Here is a 25,042-nt window from a genome sequence, read left to right on the forward strand (position 1 = left end):
GGTCCATGGTGACACCATCAGCAGCTTGCTCATCATGTCGGAGAGCTGGATGAGGATGTGCTGCAAGTTGAGAAGGGGCATAAAGCAGGAACATTCTTCAATGTTCTCAATGATTTTGATTACCGTGGGTCCCATTACAACTAGCCCCACACAGAGAGCCATCTCTTCTGTAGGGTTCAAGAGGTGCAGGTGTCTGTCCCCTGCTGATTCTGCTCTGCTCCCTTCTGTTGTGTCCCACTTCCTTCTTGGAAGAGTAAGAATGTCAGCAATTATGTAGGACTCTGGTTGATATGCCTGACATAGCTGAATAGCTAGAGGTATGCAGAGGCAATAAGAGGTGGGAGTGAGGTTGGCAGCTTTGGTGGGTGTATCTGGATGGTAGACATGAGTCCTGAGTGCTAGGAATGCCGCACCCTTGGGGGTGAATGATGAGGAGCATTGAACAGCATGAGAAATTGGTGTTGTGGTGGGCAGGAGATGTGAAGATACATTGACCACCTGCATGAGGTCATTAGACTTCTTTTGGCACTGCTGCCCGGTCCTTGGGTCCAGACTCTGGGAGTTTTGATCTTCCTGCCCATCTACTCACTCTCTTTTCAGAGGGTGGCTCCTGAGGACTTTCTGATCCCCTGTGGATCCATGCCATCTCTCCTCCTGCCCACTTGCACCACTATGCCCCCAGTGTAGCATAGAGCCATAGAAAAGTTATGGTACAAAAAGAGGCCATTTAGCCCATCATGTCTGTGCCGGCCAGAAAAAGATGAAAAAGAAACTAGCCTCATTTTAATCCCACTTTCTAGCACCTGGTCCGTAGCCATGTAGGTTACAGCGCAGATCCAAGTAGCTTTTAAATGAGTTGAGCATTTCAGCCTCGCCACAGCCACCAATTTAGAAAGTGAATTCTGGGTGAAAACGTTTTCCCTCACGTGGCCTCTAACCCTTCCACCAATCATCTTAAATCTATACCCCCTAGTAATTGACCCCTCACCTAGGGGAAACAAGTCTTTACTGTCTACCCCTCATAATTTTGTACACCTCAGTTAGGTCACCCCTCAGGCTCCTCTGTTCTAAGGAAAACAACCCTAGCCTATCTAATCTTTCCTCATAGCTTTAAATTTCAAGCCCTGGCAGCAATTATGTCCTTCCTGTAAAGTGGTGACCAGAACTGTACACAAAATTCTAGCTGTGGCCTAACCAGCATTTTTAATGTACAACCTGCCTTTAAGGATAGTAGGCTATTTTAGCATGGCTATGTGGTCTGTAAAGAATGCTGCTGGCCCCTTCTGCTGAACGTAGAGGTCACAGGCAGCTTGGAAGTGCAGGCATCAGCATGGGGCCTTCTCACCCCTATGCTGCATTGTGTAAATGAGTGGGTACACTATCTGCAGCTTGCTCATCATGCCAGATAGCTGGGTGAAGGTGTCCCTTAAGTTGAGAGGAGGCATAAGGCAGGAAAATACTGTCATCCTCACTAACCTGGCACTGAAAAATAAATGAGGCCATCCAATTTCAAACCCAATACATCTTAAAATTCAAATTAAAATATTTTGTACAGTGATACTGTAGAAGTTAAAACCAGCTTCTAGTTTCCTGATCTCAGTCCTATTACTATGATGAGGCTCTAAATAGGTTCTCAACAGAGAGGAATGAAATATCATAGGAGAAGTTGACTCAAGGCACTCTTGAGCAGGCCCTAAAAGTAAACATTAGGAAACATTTGGAAGCCTGGTATTCAGATCTTCAGCTGACTCTCTTGACTTCATAACATGTCCTAAAAAGAAATATTACTGAAAAGAAATCAAGGATTAATACATTCAAACTAGGTTTAACCCATTTGGATAACTACATTTCCACATTGTGTTAGTAAAAATTTGAGGAGCCATTGATTCCTTGTACTTTCTGTATACATACACATTTTGTTCATTATTGCCCAACTCATGGCATGTGCTTGGCTCAATTGCTTTGTGGGATTCAGCTAGAGTGAATCATTACTTACAGTTCAAATTCCATGTCATAGTTTCATCTGGAGGTCTGAGTAAAGTTTTTTATTTGTATAATTTGCAGGGGTAGCATGTCCTGGTTTGGCACTGATGGAGTCCTCATCTTCAATGGTAGATGAATGGATGAATTTATTAGGGTAATGGTTACAATTTAAAGTTGAACCTCAAATTCTGCATTATGAAATGACATCTCAGATGGCTAGGCAGTAGATTCTGTGTTAAATATTGTGTTGAGCATGAACTTGTGCAGCAAAGATTTGATCAAAGTTTTATTTAGAGATCTTACAATAGGATTGTCTGTCAAGGCACATAATCATGTATAAAGAAATGAAATCCCAGTTTTGTGGAATGCCAATATAATCCTGTCATTTGCTTTGGAAATACAACCTTTTGGATAAATAAAGCTTGGTAGTGGTAGTTTTAATCCATTTTCTATTTATTTCTGTTCTGGTTGTGTACAATTGCATAAAATATAGCTGCACTTAATACCTTAGGATTGTGGCATTTATCATGTTCATTGCTAAAAATTAAATTATTGAATTCAAGACAAGGCTTTAAATAAATTGAAGTGGGGGAGAAGGCTGGTTGAGTAAAATCACTGTGGAAAAAGTTAATATCTGACAAGCGTTCCTTGCTAAATAACAGAAAAAGTTGCAATCGTGCTATCATTTGAACCATTTACTGAATCAAATTATTTCCAATAACACCTGATGTTTACATTGTTATACTATGATTTATGTTGGTGAATACAATTCTATAATCACTTGGTTCATTTAAAAATTCATGTTGAGATCCATGACCTGCTTCAAAGCAGAGAGAGATGCTGTGGAACAACAGCTCAGTACTAAACAGAAGTGTTGCATCTTCCCCATCCCCAGCTGTTCTCTATCCTGCCCCAATGTTTTATGTGAATAGGATTATAAAAGCCTATCTTAAATTTACCTATAAATGACTTTAGGAGCTTGCTTGTCAAAGCATGTATGAAGACAGAAGTGGGCAGAAGTGCTGTCAGCCAAGCCATAAGGTTCACTGAGGTTGATATTGTGGTGGTGCAATGATCCATGAAAATGCTGGGATGAAATATTTTGAGTAATGCACTGAACCCTTATGCCCTGTTCCACACTATTCAATATACATATTTGTTCTGCATTCATATCATTCTGATCATAAAAGCAGCCCTAAAATTGAAGTATGATGTTGGAATTGGAGGGTGTAATATTCTTCACAGCCCCAGCAGGAGCAAGACCCTCCAAGAAGTGGTGGGTTTTCAGGGTTTAAGTGCTGCATGTGCTAATTTAGAAGTAGGAGCTCACTGAACAGCTCAAAATCTATTGATGTGAAGTAACTTGACAATACTGCTGTAATTAGTAACCTACATTGAAAATCTGATTCTCTGAATGGATATTTGACTAATGAGAAAATAGTATTTATAGCAAACTGACGCTATGAACTATGTACCCTGCATCATGTAATTTCCTTAAATCTTATGACATGCCGTACATATAACCACTTAGATCATGCTTGTGTCTCAGAAAGAATTGGGATGTAGTCTGCTGGTCAGGATCTTTGACAGTTCACTTAAACCTGTATTATGATAGCATTGCCACGTACAGTATCAAAGTAGAAAATCACATTAAGCACATCTTATTCTAAAGTTTACAGGCTCATACCATGCCATAAATCTGACTGTTTAAGTACCTTAGTGGGAAGGCATTAAGTTCTGTATGAAGGAGCCTTTTCTCTTAGCACCTGTTTATTCCACTAACCTCATTTTAACTGCTCTGAATTGCCTTTTTCCAAATTAGGTAAATAATCTTAATCACTAATCATCAATTAATCTAATAATCTCTTTTTTTAATATTTTAATACAGTTTCTTTGTTGAACTCTGAGCTCGGTTTCTATCTGCGTCTCAAATTGAGGCCAAGAGGGTTTCTCAGTGTTTTTTAAACAGCTGACCAAACAAGAATGTTTTCACTCAGAGCTACGATTAGCGATATGTATGTGTCTGTTCGTTACCTAACGGGATCACCCTCTACCAAGAGGTATTAAGAATTGATTATTATATGTAAAGTGGTCAGACCAAGCTGTTAGCCTACTCAAGGGATCAAGACCTGCATATTTAATCTACTGACTACTGAGGGAGAGTTTTAAACCTGGAATTACTATGCTCTGTCCCCCCGATTCTACTCGAAAATGTTGAAAATAAGAGAACCGTAGTTCATGTTTCTTCATTTCATTGAAAACCTCTTCTAGTCCTCCCAAATAAGCTTTGCTTATTCACTTGATACTTTTTTTAGCTATTTCTCAACAACATTGGTTTTAAATTTATGACCATTTTCTTAATATTAAAATTCATTTTTCCAAATGCGTGCTTTTTTAGTAATAAACCTCTCAGTCTACAGAAATATTTAACATAATGTTGTAGTTACACTAACCATCCACAATTAAAACTATGCAAGATAGGTAAAATGTCTTTAGTTCTTTAGACGCGGAATTGACTCTGCAGAACAGAACAAGTCCCCAGCTTATGTCACTGCTATCAGGAGATGCAACTCTCCTTGATCAATATTTGCTTAACAAACAGCAGGGAACGGAGAGTTTGTTCAGAGAAGTCATGTGCATGCAAGGGTGAATGAATGTTCGGTGAAGTACTTTGACTATTTGCCTCCTGCTGTTTTTTTTGCCCCCTCTTGTGTTGCGCCTTGTTCCTAACCGGGGGGACATACATTTACAGACATTCCCCAAGCAAAATAACAATTGGAATGTCTGCAGAATAAAGTACTGATGACAAATAAGAGTCATCCAGGTTCCTTTATTAGAATCAGCAATTCCTAGAACTTAAGAACATAATAACACACTCCACCTCTTCAGCATCAGGTGGCAGCAGTCAATCAAGTCGTTGTGAGCTTGTCAGGACAAAAGAGCGCGTAGTCTGCACAATGTAAATGTAGTCACTTTGTGCCATAGAATCACCTCATTTCTGAGTTGCTTTGCCTTCAGGGGTCATTTGTTTGATCTTCTGACTGTCCCTAGATTCAGCAGCACACAATAAAAGCCTGACATAGCAGCCTGCCTGCCTTCTGTGTCCTGCGGATACTCATCATAAGTGTCAGTACATACCAAGGTTAGCGGTCACTGAAACTGTGCTCGTTTGCCTGCCTTCACAAAACACTTGCAAGTGAACCGATGTCACTTGTACCAGAGGGGAGAATTTTACAAAGGTGAAAGAGACAAGAGCCTGGGTTTTGCTATTTCGCAAAAACTGATTTGCAAAACATTTCAAAAAGGCAAATTAATCACACCCAGTAGGTCTCTTAAGGTATCTAGTTTCCCAAAAAGTTCAATTTCTGTCATTTAATTGCTTTAATGGTTAGTAAATGCTGCAGCGGTACTGTCTCATTTTTTGACTGTAAAAGGGAATCGTGCACTTACTATTATAAGAAGATAACAGTAGGGAGGGCAAGGAGAAAAGGGTTATTGGTATTTTGGATTCTCAACTCCTCGCCTTGGAGAGAGGGTTATTCTTGTCACTGCCTTTTGTCTACATCTGCTGACTGCTTGCCTGCAGCCAGCAGCATGCTTTAACTGTTCAGTCACCTCCTAACATCACATGCATCAGCTGTTGTTCTTTTGTTAGAGGTTTTGTACGTCTAATCCACTGTGACCGTACTGCTGCACAGTAAATCAAATGTAGATTGTTCCTGGGATGACTTCCTCATAAATATTTTAGACAACCTTTACTGCCTTTATTCTTAAAAATTGAAGAACAGATTAAACTTAAATGCTTATCTGCTGAGTATATAGCTGATCTCTAGATATTTCCTGCTTCTAATTGTAATTTGGAATGGGTAAGGGCATGGCATTAACCCTTTGGTGACTGAAAGACTTTTTTATAGGTCTTAGCACTTACACCTTTTAACCTTGACATCTAAGACATGAAGAACAAAGTAAACTTTGAGAAACCTGTCTCAACACAATTGAAATTTAAGTGAATGCTCTTTTAACACAGGCATTTTTAAAATTCCTATTTACTACCCATTTATTTCAAACAGATTGGAATGTAATTATAATAGTACACAGAGTAATTTTACATGAGCACATTAACCAGTGTCTTAAAAATAGCACTCGAGAATTTTAAACCAAATTTGTTGCATTCTTGGAACTAAAACTGAATCTTTGTGTGTTCAAGCTGATTACAAATAGATATTTACGATCACGTGGTTGATTCCTGCAAAATACTTTACCCAACGCCACGTAGGAAACTTGGAGTTTGATCATATTTCCAGTACCAAAACAGAACCAAAACCAAGAGCATGACTGGGCTAGAACTCTATCGGGCAGATGCTGCTAATTAGTAGCAGTTTCTGACAGTGCAAATGATATTAAATTTACAGAAAGCTGTTGTAGAGACACCTACCAGGAGCACTGGTGAAAAGTGGTAAAACACACAGCCCATATTAAAGCCAACTTTGTTCCAGCTCCTCAGTGGTAACAAAGCATAGAAATCTTCTGCTGCAACGAATAAGGATTCAAAAGTGTACTTTGCATGACACTAAAAGTTATTGGCGCCACAAATTATATCTGTAGCAATATTGATTGGGTTAGAAGGGAAGACAAGGACTAACATGTAGCCTTTTGTTTCTAAAATATTATTGTGTATATAAAGGATATGCATGTGCAATAAAGAAATATATGTTCTATTTCCTTGACTTCATAATTAAGCTTGGTATCTTGTAAACTGGACTTTGATCTTTTACTTGACTTGTTTGTTGATAAGGAGTCACCCCTAACTTATTATTGTGAATCCTGCTTATGTCACACATTGAGTTGTTAAAATAAGTTAGATGTAATTTTAAATGGGAAGTTGATCAATGCACAGGTTGCTGAGTAATTCTGCTGATATCACTGAGAATTTTTCCCCAATGTACCAGCTGTTATCAGTTGTAATAGAATCTCCATGAGACCAAAATATTCTATGATGATATGGCCACATGCGTACAGTGTCTCAAAAAATGGCAACCTCGAGACCAAGGCCGTGTCAGATTTCGGATCTTCCCGGATTTTGGGTAGGTGGTTTGGACAGTGGGCGGCTTGGGCCAAGCCATGCCAGGTGGGGTCATGGGTCGGGCGGAGCATGGGAATAGACTGGCACAGAAACGGCAATGCAGGTAACTACTCCAATGCCACACCATGCCAATGTAGTGCTGAGCCAAGTTTTCCAAGGTGTTTCTTTTTATTTCATTCAATTAAAATTGATGCATGGCACATTCTAAAAATGTCCATATCTGGACAACTCTGGTTTTTGAGCAGCCAGATTTGGGACACTGTATGTATAACTATTACTGACTTAGAAATGCTGAATATGGCCATCACAGATTTGTAATCAGTGGCATTTTTCTTCCCTAATTTTGGGAGCAAATGCATCATTAGTTTTGTTTAAGTTTAATTTTAGAAATGTTATTAAAATTATTTTGGCAGTTTTAAATTCACTTGATATTGCTAATGATGTGGATTGAATTGAGTTGACTAGAAAGTCAGGGAATACATCATGTTGCTGAACTGGAATTATCCTAAAATGGAACCAACTCAATCAGTCTTCTTTCTTTTCTTTTTATTTTTAGCTTTCTGTCTTATTCTAGCCACACCTTGCACAGGTAGACTGTATCAGCTCCTGATGTTACCAATACCCATGTCATTAGCTCATCCATTAACTTTCCCTGTCAGGCCTATTGACATTAAACTTTCCCAACCGTAACAGCCCTAACAATGTTTCTTATAACTCGTAAATAACATGCTCATACTATTCAATTTTCTCATCATGATCAATTCCTGTAACTTCTCTCTCAAGCGTATTCCGGGATCCTCTCATTAAGCGTTCTTCTCTTCAAGCTTGTTTTCAGCATATATCTCTGACACCTTCCTTTAGGGTTTCACTTCAAATTATTTGGCATTCTAATAAGTATTTCAAAAATGGAAACGCCAACATTTTCCGAAAGCAAAGGAGATGCTTCAAAAACCTTAAATTGGCCCTGGAATTTAGAAGAATGAGAGGTGACCTCATTGAAACATGTAAAATTCTTAAGGGCCTTGATAGAGTGGATGCTGGTAGAATGTTTCCCCTGGCTGGGGAGTCTGGATCTAAAGGTCACGGTCTCAGAATAAAAAGGTGGCCATCTAGGACTGAGATGAGGAGAAATTCCTTTATTCAAAGATTTGCGAACCTTGATCATTCTGTACCCCAGAGACTTTTGGATGTTCAGTCGTGGAGTATATTCAAGTCAGAGATCAGTAGACTGGGAATTAAGGAAGATGGGGATAGTGTGGGAAGGTGGAGTTGAGGTAGAAGATCAGCCATCTATTCCTGCTCCTACTTCTTATGTTCTTAGGATATTTTGATTAAGTAAACTGGGACATACTCAGAGTTACTCTGCAAAATGATGTGATCCTTGATGAGATTGTTTTTCCCTCCCAGAACATCAGCCTCATTTGTAAATAGCTGTCAGGATTTAATTAACAGCAACTGGTAGTTGTATAGGCCAGAATTTTATGTCCCACGGGCAGGGGCGCGCCTGATCCGTCTGGCCATGAAATAGCGCAAGATGACGTCGGGCGAGCATCCTGATGTCGTCTCGCACTTGCGTGGCACCTCGCTTGGCAAGCGTGCGCGGCAGTCGGAAGTGCACCCGCCAACAATTAAGTGGACAATTAAGCCCATTAAGGAAACAATTAAAAGCAATTTTTAGTGGCCCGTCCACTTTTACGGTTGGTGGACAGGCCAATCAGCCAGGCGGTCTTTACAGTTTTGCTCAAACCTCGATCCAGAGCGGGATGAACTCTCCGTGGGAAAATAAAATAAAAAGAAATATCTGGGCAATATCTTTTTAATGAGGTATTCTTTCAGGTGCTTGATTTTGCTGCATGGACATATTTTTTTGTTTTGTTTATTCTATGGCGGTCTGCAGCTCCCTGAGGCATCTGTCTGCCTTCAGGGAACTCACTGGAAGCACTCACCAGTGCCTGCGGTGATGTTAGCGCCCGCCCTCTTCCCGCCACCACTGGCAGTGCTGAGCCTTTCTCAAGGCGCGTTTCATGCTGCCTGGCCGTTAATTGGCCAGCATGAAATCCCGGTTGGAGGCCAATCGCAGTCAGGGACCAGTTTCCCGTCCACTCCCAGGTCTGCCGATCGCACGCGCCCAATGAGTAAAACATTGAGGCTATAGCGTCTTTAACATAATGAAACATCCCAAGGTACTTCACAGCAGCATTATAAAATGAATTATGACACCAAGCCACATTAGAAGACATTAGGCCAGATGACCAAAAACTTCTAATGAGCGTCTTAAAGGAGGAAAGCAAAGTAGAAAAATGGAAAGGTGTAGGAATTGGATTCCAGAGCTTGGGTCCTAGGAAACTGAGGGTACAGTCACCAATGGCGAAGTTATTATAATTTGAAAAGCGTAAGAGCCGTAATTAGAGGAGCTCAGATATCTCAGAGGGTTGTAGGATAGGAGGAGATTACAGAGGTGGGGAGGGGCAAGGCAACGGAGAGATTTGAAAACAAGGGGCAGAATTTTTCACTTGGTGAGCAGGCTCAGCGGGGGCGGATGGGAAGCTGAGCACCTCGGGCGATGGGTACCGCACCGCAACTTCACGCTGGCGGACCAATTCAGGCCCACCCAGCGTGAAACGCGAGCGGCAGCGCTGAGCACTGCCTGTGCCGGGCAGTGAGGGGGGGGTGGGGAGTGCGAGCGGGCCGAGGGCAAACTTCACGCATGCGCGTGAGTGAGCGCTGCATAATCTCGCTGAGGCATGGAGCTTCCTCAGGGAGATGAAGAAATATAATAAAAAATAAAGGAAACAAAAAAATCTAATAAAACATGTCCCTTCGTGTGACTCTGTCACATGAGCAGGGACATGTTATTAATGAAAAATTAAAGTTTTTATTTTCTTTTGGAAACCTCATCCTGCCAGTGGATGAGTTTTCCAAAAAACGCAAAGGCCGCTTGGCCTTTTCGCCTGCCCATTAGGTTGGACAGACAGTGAAAATGTTAATTTAATTGATTACTTAATGGCCTTAACAGGCCTTTTAATTGTTGGCGGACACGCTCGGCTGACGTCAACGCGTGTCACTTGAGTGGATCAGGCACGTGCCTGCCCGCTGAGCGAAAATTTGTGCCCAAGGATGAGAATTATAAAGTCAAAACATTGCTTGATCAGGAGCCAATATAAATCAGCAAGTAAAGGGTGACAGGGGATTGGGATTTGCTGCAAGTTAAGATAAGGGCAACAGTTTTATATAACCTCAAATTTACAGAGGGTAGAATAATCTCAGGTTATTGGCAGGAAGGGGAATTGAGTTGGTAGCTTGGAAATGGAGTTTGGAGCAAGTACCAAAACCAATGGCTTCAGTCTTCCCAATATTTAATTGGAGTAAATTTCTACTCATCCACCACTGGATGTCGGACAAGCAGTCAGACAATTCAGCAACACTGAAGGAATCGAGAGAGGTGATGGTGAAGTAGAGCTGGGTGTCATCAGCATACATGTGAAAACTAACACTGTGCCTTCTGATGATTTCATGAAGGGGCAGCATGTAGATGATTATTAAGAGAGGGCCAAGCATAGATCCTTGGGAGACACCAGAAGCAATGGTGCAGGAGCGTGAAGAGAAGCCATTGCAGGAGATTCTCTGGCTGTAATTAGATAAAATTGGAACCACATAAGAGCCATCCCACCTAGTTGGGTGACAATAGAGACGCGTTGGAGGAGAATGGTGTGGTCAATTGTGAAAGAGGATGCAGGCAGGTTGAGGAGGATGAGGAGGGAAAGTTTACCTTTGTCACTGTCTAATTCAGGGAAATCTTGTATTTGTAAGAAATTCCCTCTTCTGTCAAGTCACACGCAAGTATATATTGTTCTGTAAAGAGTTGAAGGAACAAGCAGAAGTTTAAAATAATGGAGATTATGACTGGGATTTTCAGTTCACTTGCTAACTAGCAAGAACAACAATGAATTGTATTTATATAGCACCTTTAATGTAATAAAGCATCCCAAGGTGCTTTATAGAGGCATTATAAAATAAAATGTGACACTGAAGGACATGAGATATTAAGGCAGATAACCAAAAAAATGAAGTGCCTTAGAGGAGGAAGGGGCAATGAAAAGGTTTAGTGAGGGAGTTCCAGAGCTTGGGGCCTAGGCAACTTAAAGCATGGCCACCAACATCTGGGAGGCTGGAATTAGAGGAGCACACAAATCTCAGAATGTTGTAGGTCTGGAAGAGATTACAGTGCTAGGGAGGGGTCAAGCCTTTGAGGAATTTGAAAACAAGGATGAGAATTTTAAAATCGAAGTGTTTAACCAAGAACCAGGGTAGATCAACAAGTGCAGGGGTGAAAGGAGTTTACTGTAAGTTAGACCACAGGCAGCAGAACTTTGGATAACCTCGTTTACAGAGGATAGAGTGTGGGAGACCAGCCAAAAGTGCATTAGAACAGTCAGGTTTGGAAATAAGAAAGGCATAGATGAGGATCAGCAGCAAAAGAGCTCAGGCAGGAGTGAATTTGGGCAATGTAACGGAGGTGAAAATAGTAACCGTGTGAATCTGTGATTGGAAGCTCATCTCGGGGTCATATTCGAGGTTGTGAACAGTCTGGTTCAGCCTCAGGTAGTTGAGAGGGATGGAGTGGCAGCAAGTAAGCAGAGTTTGTCGCAGAGGCTGAAGACAAGAGGTTCAGTCTTCCCAACATTTAAATGAAGGAAATTTGTGCTCTAATATTGGATATTGGACAAGCAGTCTGACAATTTGGAGACAGCAGAGGGGTCAAGAGAGATGGGGCGGAATTTCACCCTTGTCGGATGGGCTCGGCGGGGGCGGCCGGGAAGCCAACCACGAGCTAGGCCAGAAGGCGATTTCATGGGCCTTAATTGGCCCACCTAGTGTGAAACATGAGTGGCAGCGCTCAGCACTGCCTGTGCGGGCAGGGGAGGAGGGCGGGTGGGATGAGCATGACCTTTGTGCATCTGCGCAAGTGCGCTCTTCATAATCTCCCTGAGGCACAGAGCTGCCGCAGGGAGGTGAAGCATTTTCAGAAAAGTTAATAAAGAAATAAATAATTAATAGAACATGTCCCTGCTCATGTGACTCAGCAGGGACATATTAATTTAATTTCATATTTTTTATTTTGTTTTTATTTGTTTTAGGAAACCTTATCCCTCCCATGGACGAGGTTTCCTAAAAAGTTGCTTGGCCTTTTCGCCTGCCCGCCAGCTGTAAGGTTGGAGAGGCAGCAAAAAATTCTGTTCATTTATAGGCCTTTATAGGCCTTTTAATTGTTGGCAGGCGCGCTGCTGACTCTGGCACGTCCACCAAATGAAATATCACGTGACTGTTCATTGATGTCGGGATGCTCACCCGACGTCAAGACGCATCATTTTACGTTTGAGCGGGTCAAGAGCACGCGTGCCCACCAATCTAAAAGTTTTGCCCATGATGGAGTGGTTGCTAGCATACCTATGGAAACTGTCATGTTTTTGGATGATGCCTTTGAGGGGCAGCATGTAGATGAGAAATAGGATATGGCACAAGGATAGATCCTTGGAGGACACCACAGGTGACTGTGTGGGAATGAGAAGAGAAGCCATTGATGGTGATTCTCCAGCTAGGATTTGGTGGTTAAGAATGGAACCAACGAGTGCACTCCCACCCAGCTGAACAATGGTGGAGAAGAGTCGGAAGAGGACCAGTCCACAGTCTATCTCTCCATTAAAATCAAAAGGGAGGAAAATCACGGGCTAGCAAATGTGCAAGCTGAAAGCCCAGCCTCTGTTTCTCTTTTCTAATACTATGGGATCTGTGGGTAACTCTCCCCCGTAGCACACACTGTTACAATTTGAGCGGGTGAAGCAATGTTTTTTACCAGGTTTTCTGTCCATGGTACAGAGTTACACTATCTTAGATGTGTAAGAATCAACCTTGGCGACTGTGTCACCAAATATTTCCCTTCTTCCATATTAGAAAGTACCTGACTATCATTCAACATTGCTTTATAACTCAATAAAGATTGGAAATTTTCTAAATGAGAATTTGCATGTATGCCCTATGTCCTCCCACTCAAAGGTCTGTATTTTACGTGCCCCTGCTGGGTATGTTTTGGGCAGGGGCAACATGTAAAATAGGGCAGATGCCCACCTCACCACCTTCCCACCCACCCCCAACATCCCCCCACCCACCAAATTGGCAGCCCACCCACTATATTCAAATAAGTAATCAAGGGTCAATCATGCTTGTTATCAAGCCAATTGATCCTGATAATACGCTGCCCATGAATTAAAATGTTTGGCCTGGGCAGGAATGAGCAGTCCAATTTTTAAAAAATACTTCTTCGAAGGGGTGAAAGGAAGGGGGGGTGTCACTCTTCAGGGGCTGCCCCCCTAAGATTTAACCCTCCCTTCCTTCCTACCCACCCGTAGCCTTAAACCCACCCCCTCTCCCCACCCCGGCCCCCTCCATGACCTACCCGAACCCTCCCTGCCCCAGATCCCAGACTTACCTTCTCCGGGGATCGATGGACCTTCTTCCTTCTTCTCCTGCAGTCTTGGCAGCTGTCACTGAATCACTCTTGGCACTGCTGGGACTGATAGAGCTGCCAGCCAAAATGATTGGCCAGCAGCTCCAGAGAGCATGACTTCTTCCCAGTGTGGGCGGAAGTCCCACTTAGCCCTTGTTTAGTCGCTATGCAGTGCGTTATGGCTGTGGGGTGGGTTGGTGTGGAGCATGTTGGCTGACTTTTTTTTCGGGGGGTGGTGAGCCATCTGCCACTACCAATGCCCACCCACCACCAGCCCCCCACCCACCCATCCCCAGCCATCTTATTCAGCCCTAAAACAGCACCTTGGTAATCCAATTCTTAACACTCTATATTTAAATAACATATATTTGCTAAACAGTATTAAGTAAATTATGCCAGAAGGGACAAACTGAGATCTTGTCTACATTTATAGATCTTTGCATACCTAATTCTGTTAGATGCTTCTTATTAATCAACATTATCCCAACAAATCAGCAATCGACAAAGAGCCATATCAAGATGCTATAACTTACAATTAACATGTTATATCCTACAATCCTAGGTTCAACATTCTAATATCTATGGTTCCAAGCACTTGGATAGTTCCACCTATCCATTTTTATCCATCCAATACCAGGTTGTGAGGACAAATTCATTTCATAGGTAACAAAAATATGAATAGGAGTTTTAGCCCTGGTGGAATGAGATGGGGATGTAGAAAAGTAAATCCCTGACCAACCCTCACTTTCTTGATCCTGGGTCTACTAGGGCTGGGTCTTATTGCATTATTAGCAGCAGCCACTGCTCCCATTGGCACTGCCTGCAATGGAGAGCTGCCGGCCTCTGATTGGCCAGCGTCTCTCACGGATGGGGTTTCCACCTTAATCACAAGGGAGGCCCGACGCTGTCTAGTTAATTGTCTGATGGGCACTTAATTGCACTTCAGGAGCGGCACAGGGTTCCCACCAGTTCTCCAACTGGTGGGGAGGATCCGTGTTGCCGGACAAAATACAGTGCATTGCCTTTCAGAAAATTGATACTCCGCTTTCAAAACTGACAAACCAGTTTGCATTTGTTAGAAATATCATCTGAGTGAGTGATGCAATTGCTGAATGTACAACCAAGAAGTCCATGAACACTAACTGAAGTAAATGACTGTACAACATCATTCAAGGGCATTTCTATCCATGGATTGTGTGCTGCTCTTAATGGCTTGTATTTTGTGGTCAGTGGTGATGTGATGTTGCATGACCTTGATGAAAACTGTCCGCAAAGATCTATCAATCTCAAGTGGCTTAGATGCCCCCTTTCCCAACTTTAGTTTGAATCTGGCGCCGAGCCTAGGGATCTCCAAGTATCTAGCAACAGTGATGTTATACAGCAAGGTAAGTAGCCAGTCACATTAGAACATTCTCAGAGACAACAAACCAGGAAGTAAAATGTATTGATTATCCTTCACTTTTAATTAAATTGTACAGAGAGCAAAATAAATGCTTGTGACAAACACAAGAAACTGAAATATCAGAAAATCTTTTTTAAAAAATGTTAATAAAATGTTTTTTATCAGAATGGAAAAATGTGACATTACTCAAATGTAAAATTAGTTTTCCAGGGCTAGAGAGGTTCTTCAGCAGTACTTATGAATTAATAGATCACTAAAAACTCAATTAAATTTCATTAACAAGGCCTAACTTTTTTAAGGCAATTTATTGATGATATTATTGCTTTAGAGTGCAGGTTTTTGTCAGTCTAGTGATTCTTAATTGTTTACAGTCTGTGGGGACTTCAATGGTGGAGAAGCTTAGAATTATTGACAGCAACTTCTGAATTTCTGCATTTAGCTGCACATGTACAGATCACAAAGGTTGCTGTTGGATTCAGGGAAGGACTGAGATGAACTCTGGCAGTTTCACTGTTACTAATACTGTTAAATCCAGGCCAATATGCTGCAAGTAGGTTAAATGAAAACATTAGTATTTGTGATAAAACATCGCTTCATGCTGTCAAGCTTAATAGGGAAAACGATATTTCTAGGCTTTATGATGAACACAAGTACAATAATGTTCATATAATGCACTAAAGCTAATGGAATTCAGTCTTACATTCCTTTTGAAACTAAGTACTCTCTGAAGTGTCCTTATTCTCCCTATATACTTCCATGAAATGAGATGTCACCTTAACTTAATTCGTAATTTATTCCAAAATATTGAAATTAAATATCTGGGAAATATCCCTGATAAATGATAAAAATATGGTTGTAGAGTTAAGTACGGAATTAAAATAAAATGCCTTCTAAAGGTAATTGCCTTTACATTCTTATCTCATTGCTATATATTGAGTCAAGTTGTTGACCTATTGCATCTGCAAATTGCAGAAACAGAGCTTCTGTGCATCAAAAATGAAATTATGGAAGATGTTGAAAGCTTGTACAATGCATTTGAGCATTCGAGTGTGGAGGTAGATAAGTCTGATTGCTGGAATGAAAGAGGATAAAATGTAAAGATCATCTTTCTAGAAATAGCCTTCCTGGAATAAACTGGAAACTGTTAACTTTGCCATATATAGGGGCTGGCTGCACAGAGCTGCTGCAGAACCTCAGGGAGGTTGATGAAAGCTCAGCCTTCCTCCCCTCCCCTTTTAATGTATCAGAGACTTTGAATTGAAATTGAAAACTCTACTAATGTCATTGTCTCCTTCTGTATCAGCAGGTTCCGGAGAGGTTCTTGGAAGTGGCTCAGATCACATTACGAGAGTTTTTCAATGCCATTGTTGCAGGCAAAGACGTTGATCCTTCCTGGAAGAAGGCCATCTACAAGGTCATTTGCAAGCTGGACAGCGAGGTCCCGGAGGTTTTCAAATCTCCAAACTGCCTACAAGAGCTACTACATGAGTAAAGATGCCGAGAGCCATCTGAATGTATCAGATGTAATATACCCCTTCTGTTCTGATGTCCAATCCTAGTATTGTTGCTTTTCTCAGCTGATTTGTTAATTTTCCCTAATGTTTTACCCTTTTACATTTGACCTTGTAAGAAGATTATTCACCACAGCCTTGAACCCACAAAAACTGATACCTGAACCCTTCTGTTTTGAAGATTAGATTTGATTTGATTTGGTTTACTGAAGGAAAAAACTGAAGTGTGAGAGTGTACTTGATTTTTTTATTTCAAGGTAGGGTATTACACCTAAAGTAATCTGCTCTGTCAGACCGAAGGATTTGTTAATGATTACTTGTGGCAAATGGCAAATAACTATGACATCATTTGGACAATAAAGTAGCTGTCATGGGATACAACACTACACACTAGGAGGTTTCACCCAGCTATATCATTATAAGAAATATCTAAGCCTGCTATTGTTTTGATCTCAGGCATGATACCAATTGATCTTTGCCCCCAGACTAGAATACATTATATAGTCAGACCTTACCTAGTGTCATTCTAAATCTACATAACCACCACCTTGCAAATGACATGTTTGATTCTTCAGTCTTTAGCTAATATCGGTCGTGTTGTGCTGATCCCTATCTTACAATTATCTTTTGCTTTCCTACTAAAATTAACTATTTCTGCCAAGATTCATTATTTTTTCACCAAAAATGACCACTTCATGTGAAAACAGGCTTTCTGAGACTGAACAATTCCACTTCCTCTCAGTGATCGAGAATCAGGTTTCAGTGCACTTCTAATGATTCCAAATTAATTCTGTAAAGGTTCATAGCTCTCCAGAGATTGGTTTTACCACCGCCCCCCCCCCCTCACCCAGGGAGAATGGGAAAAAATGCTGTTAGTTTTTACTGAATTCTGATAAAAATAACAAAGCTCTTAAGTATTTAAATTCAAAGTGTGATTTAAATTCAAAGTGTGGCTGTCCAGTCAGCCTGGTGTTCATTAGCAGCAGTTTGCATTGAACCTACAGCTGAGATTTATTTTTTGGAGTTGTTGATGTACTCCATTAATATCACTTTTATTTACTGAAACAATTGTACTGTATTCAGTTCTTTAATACCATGTAAACTGACAGATTTTCAAACCAAGAAATGTGCTGTGAACTTTATTGGAGACTTTTTTTCTGGCTCTGCTGCTTAAAGTAATACTAATGTAACGGTTTGCATTGCATGGTATCACTGAAGGAAAGGGAACTTGAAAATTGAATTGAATTAATGAGAATGTGTCAGTTTACCACTTTTGAAACCATGAAAAGACATCAGATTGTCATTGTTTAAATTAGAGGGAATCCATTCAGGTACAAAAGAAAAAAAACTCAAATGCAAAAAACAAATGTGCTTTAAAGTGCAAAACATTATAAGAGTACTGTTGAGTGCATTATTGTAATTAGAACACAGATTATTTGTGAAAATGGTTGCTTCTACATAGTGTGCAAACATTCTATTGACACGGAAAATCGCATGTGCATAAACATGCCACACTGTTAGCATCGGTTTTAAACTAAATTGCTCACCATAGGGAATTTGAGGCTGTGACCAGATTGAATCTGATTTCTTGTTAACTGCAACTACATGAAAGAAATTACATTTTGTTTTAAATCATTTGCAAGGACACCTATTGTATTAAATCTGATTTGATGCCACTTCACAAACAGCAAGATTTCTCCCCCTCATCCCATTATCTTCTGTAGCAATTTGGTTTTTATATTGACAGTGACTGCTGAAAGCGTCTTGAGTCACTAGATGAAGAGAACATGCTGAACCGTGTACAATCTTTAAAATTTATATATAATATATATACATATTTACGCAGTTGTACTGCAAATGCCCTCATTAGCCTGATTTACTTGTTATTGGAGTGTGACCTTTAATAGTAGTGTATTTATTTTATTTGCCAACATAATTACTACTGAGAGCAAACTTATATATATGACATTGTGATCTATAGCTGTATCTGTGCCAGTTTATTTGACTTTAAACCAGTCCATTTTGATCGCACACATTTTGAATCAATCAGATCCACCGGCCAGCACATTGACAAGATATATTAAAATGACTATATTGAGGTATTATGAACTGTTAGAACTGGATTTGAATATAGCCATTCTGCCTTTAATTGCAGTTTCTGACGAAATGAAGAAGCATGCAAGTGTGCACTTTCCGAAAACACAATTTAAGATATTATATTAAAGAAGGATTGGCATAATTATTGCACCTTTTTGTAATGTTTCTAGATAGAATGATTTTTCAACTTGCTGGCTCACCACAGTTCAGTGATTCATTTAGTACAAAAGACAACTGTGCTGATCTCTTGTTATAATGCTAGATCCCTGTAACCAGAGGGTAAAAATGGGTCTGTTTTGGTTTCTGCCTTAGTTAAAACTAATTCATGTCAAACTTATTGGTTTACGGTGTGTTACAGATTCCTTTTTGCCTAATTGGGAAATCAAACCGACACAACTAGATGTTAAATGGGTTGTGTCATCAGGAATTTCTGGTGTGCAAGCTGGAAATTCCTGATTGTAAGCAGTGATTCACTCAACAATTTCCAGGCTGCAGAAAGGCTGATACTGCATTATAATTTTGTTCAATAAGTATTATTGGAAAAGATTCCAGTAGGTTCCTAGTCCACTACCTTAGACAATACTAAACTGAAGTATAGTTAGTTAGAATGGCTGAGACCATTCTAAGCTGTTAACCACAATTGGTCACCACCTGACTCTTTTTAGCAAAATGACCTTGTCACTTTATAATGCATCCATAATTGTTTTTATCCTTTCACTGGCATTGATCTATATTTAGGGTTGAAATAAAACCACTCCAAGATATACAATGCTAAATTTAGGATTCCTGTGTTATTTTTCCCTCTATTTTACATAAATCATACATGAATTCATTATGCAGTTCAACAATACTGAATTTTATTTTCAACTTGTGGATCTGTTGGTTAAATGGCATCTGCAGGACTGTAGTTTCACTGTAAACACCTGCACTGAGTATTCCAGATTAGAATTGGACAAACGTGCATCACTGCAGAATTTACTTTTGAGTATAATCTGAATAAATTAAGACTGAGTTAATTGTAACTGGGTGCAAAAACTGTTCAGGCTATGGAACCTTTGTATGTTGGATTTTAGCATTACAAACTTAGGTGCCTACAGAATGTACAAATACATCAACACTTTATGAAACATTTTTGGAAAAAAATGTACAATACATTTTCAAAATTTAAAACAAAAAGCAATCCCAATTTTGATGTAATTTTTAACAACCCTATCAGGCAGAGATTATATTGTTCAGAAAACTACTGTACTTTGAGTAGATGAATAATAAGGATCAAAACCTCTGATTTATATAGTAAAAGTTTAACGTTTGTTTGAAGCCGAGGTGAGAATGTGGTACAATAGAGTAAATTAACCATTCATATTGATAATGGTGTAGCACTAGAGCATTAGTGGAATTCATTATTTTTGGTTTCTTTTGCACAGAAGTGTTGCTTATAGCCTCAAGAGGTTATAAAATTATAATTTGTCACAAAAAAGAAAATTTCAACTTTACAACAGCAGAAACACAGTGAGCCAATGCAAGGTTTAAATGTTTTCTTTTAGAATTCTATACTAAATTGACCATCACATAGAGCAGATAATAACTGGCATCGAGAGGCCTACTGTCAACTTAATAATTCAAGCAGCATGAGAATTACAAAATTGTGTTTTTGCTTTATGTAGTATTTTCATGATTCAACTCAATCTGAAAAATAGTTACCTGAAGATGATCAGAGCACTTAAAATCTAGAATATACAAAATTTTACATATTTTCTACATTTACAATTTAAAAATTATGAAGAGTGAGATTTGTAACGATGTGACTACCCCCAGTGCTACAGTTGAACTAGTTGTAAGTGTAGTTGATGGATAGAAATGCAGGGAAGCAATTAATGTCAGCACATAGCCTTAAAACCTGCTGACTTCAAATTAACAGCACAATGCCTGCAATGCCCTGTCATTATTATAAAGCACTTGCAGTATCTGCAGACTTTAGGCAATGCAGACAATAGCAATGGAGTGCCAATGTATTCACTATGCATCTAAACCAAGTCTGTCTTTTTAATTTTGGTATGCCCCAAAGTGCTGATTGTTTTATTTTGGTTGTGTTCTACACTATTCCTCAGCCCTGCCTGACAAAATTATGTACCAGTCACTCAGTCTCAATTAGTACTGACATGTTGTGACTATGAAATTTGAAATCAAACTTGTCTAATGAAATTAGTCATGAGTATTGGTGGTCCTATTATAAGACTGACCTTGAAGAATACAAGCTAACAGTTCTGTGCTGACATTACAATGTGGTCTCAATTAGAGGAGCAATGATTATCATAAACAGAGTAAAGGGTCCTACTACCTTGTTTAATTATTTGGAGATTAGAGGATAATGTGTGTAAGATTTGTCAAATAATTAAATTGTGCACACAATTACAAAGTTTATCATATACCCTGGCATTTTGTAAAAATCAAAACAATTGGATTCTAAAGAATTTCAGTACCTCTATTCTGTAATGATTGCACCGCTGGTCTAATAGGAGAGTTTTGTAATATGATTTTAATAAAGACGCGTTCAACAGTCTAGTTGTAATTCCATTTAAACTAATTTCTCTTTGTGCAGTATATAAAGAATGTTCTGGAAATTTTATTTGAACTGGAATGCTTTTATGAGAGCCATAATGCCTTTGTGCCTCCAGCTACATTTTCCTTACAAACCTGAGATTATCTCGATTGCTTCACAAGGTTTTCTGTCATTATACTGGCATACACTTTATGTATTCATGATGTAACAGCTACAAGAGGCAGGAGATCAGATGTTTTAGAGTGGAAATTTATATAGTTTATTATGAGCTCATGATGGATGCTATATCTGTAAATTAATTCCCATTTTCTGTACTCTTATTGCTAATAGAAATTTAACATTGCATATAAACTTGAGGTGATATCCTGTGCCTAGACCTTAAATGCACCAGCTTGAAGGATACAGACACCTTCAATTTACCAATTTCCCACATATACAATTGTTCTTGTGCCTTCTGTGGCTGAACATTTCTTGTTTTGGAATTCTTGAGGTTTTCCTTTTTATTCATAACCCACTGCAATAAATGCCAGATTTTTTTTTCCTGCAGTTTACCATGATGGTAATAGCTATGCACATATTGTATCTTTATAAAAATTAAACAGCTGGAAAAAATTTTTGAAGAGAATTTTTAGAACAGTTTGATAAAGCAAATTATTTTTTCCTCTTCGACTGTTTGCTCAGCATTCGAGTTTGGGAAATCTTGTAGAAGCCAATTTTTTGTAACTGTGGTGCAGATTTTGTGTTTTCATAGATTATAAAAAGTAGTATAGAAGCAATATTTCATATGATGTGTTTTACGTGTGAAGTGAAAGCTGATTTTTCCCTTTAGATGGACAACTTTTCTATTTTAGACATGCTGAAAATATGTTTTGTGAAGAGAATGTTTTATTGTGACCTCTGCGACACTTATATTTATGACTATTGCAGGATTTGTCGCAGAGAATGTTCACAGTAGTGAAAATTTACATGGCAGACATTGAGTTGTAGTATTTAAATAGTATGAGGTATTTACTCACATATTTTGTTGCAGTTAGATTGTGCCTCAGAATATCAAAAGCTGGTAATCGCTTTAAGTTTCTGAATTAATATTTTTGATTTTTTAAACATGCTGTTGTAAAGTAATTGCATGAAAAATATGTGGGTAAATACAAAGAAGTTTAAAAAGGGAGCCCTCGAGAAATGCTAACCTTAAATTACCATTTTTCACTCAATTTGTTTTGCATACTCTTCTTCTTCCTCCTTTTATATTTTTCAACTAATCACCTTTCACATCCGATTTATGTTGCGAAACATATTGCTATCACAAGAAATACAATGCATGATGTGATACTGATCAAAAAGTATGTATTTAATTTCCTTTGAAAAATACCTATTGCCGTTTTCCCCACAAATGTAAGCTCATTACCCCTTGGAACTCATTATATTTATAAAAATTCTTTGACGTTCACTTCATGGTTTGTTGTATTCAAAATCCACAAATTCTGCGCTCATTACTCATTATGACTTCTGTATCTTGTAAAATATTTACAGAATGTATATTGCATCTACCCAGTAAATAAATGAGTAAATGGATGAATCCTGAGACCTTGTGGTGATGTCAGTGGCACAGAAATCAACAGCTACAGCAAAAGCACATGCACTTGTAAATTATGTAATTTACCCAAATCCTGACCACGTATAATTTTTTTTAAGTGGTAGTTTAATGTTGACCTGTTTTTTGAGAACTCCCTTCAAATTGAATGAAAAGGGAGACGGCTATTTTGGAAATGGTTACTGCGTATTGCACTTCTATTGCAGAATGTGAAGTTGAATGAAACACGCTCATCTTGTCATAGAGAACTGTGGGATATGAACTGCCTGCGATGAAAACGCTTGTATGTATATGGTTGCAGAAAAGTGACAAAAACACTGCCTTTATATTATTTAGCAATATGTTGTACATAACATTATGCTCCTTTTTGTATTAAATACCTGTTAATTTGAAAATAGTGCAGTAATTGAAACTGACCTAGTCAGTGTTTTTGATTTTTTTCTAGCTAGAAACCATTTTGATTGTGGAATTTTGTTGTTGTTGTCAATTGTTCTGAAACTTTGCATAATTTATTGGTTTAATTTATCCTAATTTATTTGAAGGTGTACAATTTTGTATTACCAGGGATGTACTGTAATAATTGATCATATAATGAAATGATAATCCCTGTCCATGTTATAGGGGTGCAGTAGCCAACTGACTTAAACAATCCTTATTAAATTCTGCTTGGCAGCTACTAAATTTTGAAGATAAAACCTTTTGTTGAATAACTGATTTTATTTTGTGTGTTTTAAGCTTTTTTGTATGGTATCCAGACTTTTACCTTTGCTTTGTACCACCTACAGACTACAGTAGTTCAATTGCCTTGTGTGCCTTCCATTCTTCTCTAAACTGAATGTATGTGCAGTATATATGCAAGCTTGTGCAGAATAAATATAATTCCAAATACACGTTTGCACTTATTTTGTGTTTGCTTTCCACATGTTTTTAGTTTTTGTGATTGGAAGCTTTCATTCACACCTAGAGAGCAAATGAAATGAATTCGTACAGAAGCTGAACTTGAGCAATAGATGTATTAACGTCCTTGCACTTCTGAGCCTTTATCTGTGCCTTTATTTTCTTATTTGTACAACTGGATGTTAATGTGGAGAAAACGATCAGGGAATAAATAACAACTTTTTTTTTAAATTAAATGGTCTAGGCTGGGAATTTCTTTGGAGCTGCTCTTGCTCTAATGCTGCAACTTCATTGGAAGTGCAGGAGAAACCCCTTTTTTGAATGCATAAATTGCAGAGAAGGAGAGGGCCTGCTCCCAGGAAATCCCAGTGACTGTGTTTCAAAGTTATTTTATTTAACCTGGAAGCACCAGACATTGATATGTAGTGGATATGGACAATTGATGAAAACTTCAGATCTCCCACAGCGTTGCTCAGGGTAAAATGGAGGAGCATTGTTCCATGTAACGTAATTATTCTGCCTCTGAGGTGAACTGATGTTTAAGATAGTCTGTACCTTTAAGGCCACAAAATCTAATTGTGTGGATAGGCACATCCTGAGGTCAATTGAAGCTAATTGTTATTGTTTTTTCATTACAATCTTTAGGACACTTCATTGATAAGCCCCTTTTCAACTGTGATTTGTTGATGCCTTCTATATTTTGAAGTATACCACCTTGAAATATGACACTTTTTTCAAATGTGACACATTGAGCCATGCCATATGTGTGCTCAGTTCAAAACTTGAGAAATAGAAAGCAGGTGTGACATTTTACAATTTTTTGATCATCTCTTCAGTAAGGATTGGAAATGGGTTCCATGCGTTTCAACTTTACATAGACTTAAAATTCTCTTTACGCACATATGTGTGCTGCAGCAGCTGAGACAAAGTGGAGATTGTGTTAATCAGGCATTGGATGTGTTTACAAAATAACTGGGATAATAGCTCGAACTCCCATAACGTCTACTCCCATCATTTGGTACACCTAATTAATTGAACCTTGTCTGAGATGTTGGTTGAGAAACCATTCTAGTTGGGGCAAAGCACATGTTTTGAAGAATAACTAAACATGGAAACAGTTGGGAGACAGCCCACCCCTTCCTGTGGTCAGAAATAACAAAGAGAAAAAATAATGTTTAAGGTCAGTTACTGTGGTTTAAGTGTGGGATGTTTGCTCAACCTAGCAAGGAAAAATTCAAAGCTGATTAAAACCAGAGGTTGACTAAGAGAAGGTTCAATGATGTGGGAATCCCAAGAGGCTGGCTAAGAAGAGAAAAGTGGCTATTATTTGTCTTATTTATCAGGGGTTTGGAGTTAGGTGAATTGAATGAGTTTTGATTAGAGCCGTTACTCTGTTCCTGTTGTCTGTAAAAT

General features: G+C 39.1%; 1 protein-coding gene across 4 annotated transcripts in view; it reads left to right on the forward strand.

Annotated features, from left to right (window-relative positions):
• The window catches only part of prox1a (prospero homeobox 1a), a 122,681-nt gene extending 99,061 nt beyond the window's left edge, over nt 1-23,620 (forward strand). For 2 of the 4 annotated variants that reach the window (XM_041214766.1, XM_041214781.1), the window contains one exon: nt 16,277-23,620. In XM_041214766.1, coding sequence (XP_041070700.1) covers nt 16,277-16,465 — 189 coding nt within the window. In that variant the 3' untranslated portion in view covers nt 16,466-23,620. The remainder of the gene's footprint in view (nt 1-16,276) is intronic. The other 2 variants (XM_041214773.1, XM_041214791.1) reach the window with 1 other exon arrangement.
• The last annotated feature ends 1,422 nt before the right edge of the window (nt 23,621-25,042 follow it).

The sequence above is a fragment of the Carcharodon carcharias genome, chromosome 2, assembly GCF_017639515.1.
Source record: "Carcharodon carcharias isolate sCarCar2 chromosome 2, sCarCar2.pri, whole genome shotgun sequence".
Taxonomy (NCBI): Eukaryota; Metazoa; Chordata; class Chondrichthyes; order Lamniformes; family Lamnidae; genus Carcharodon; species Carcharodon carcharias.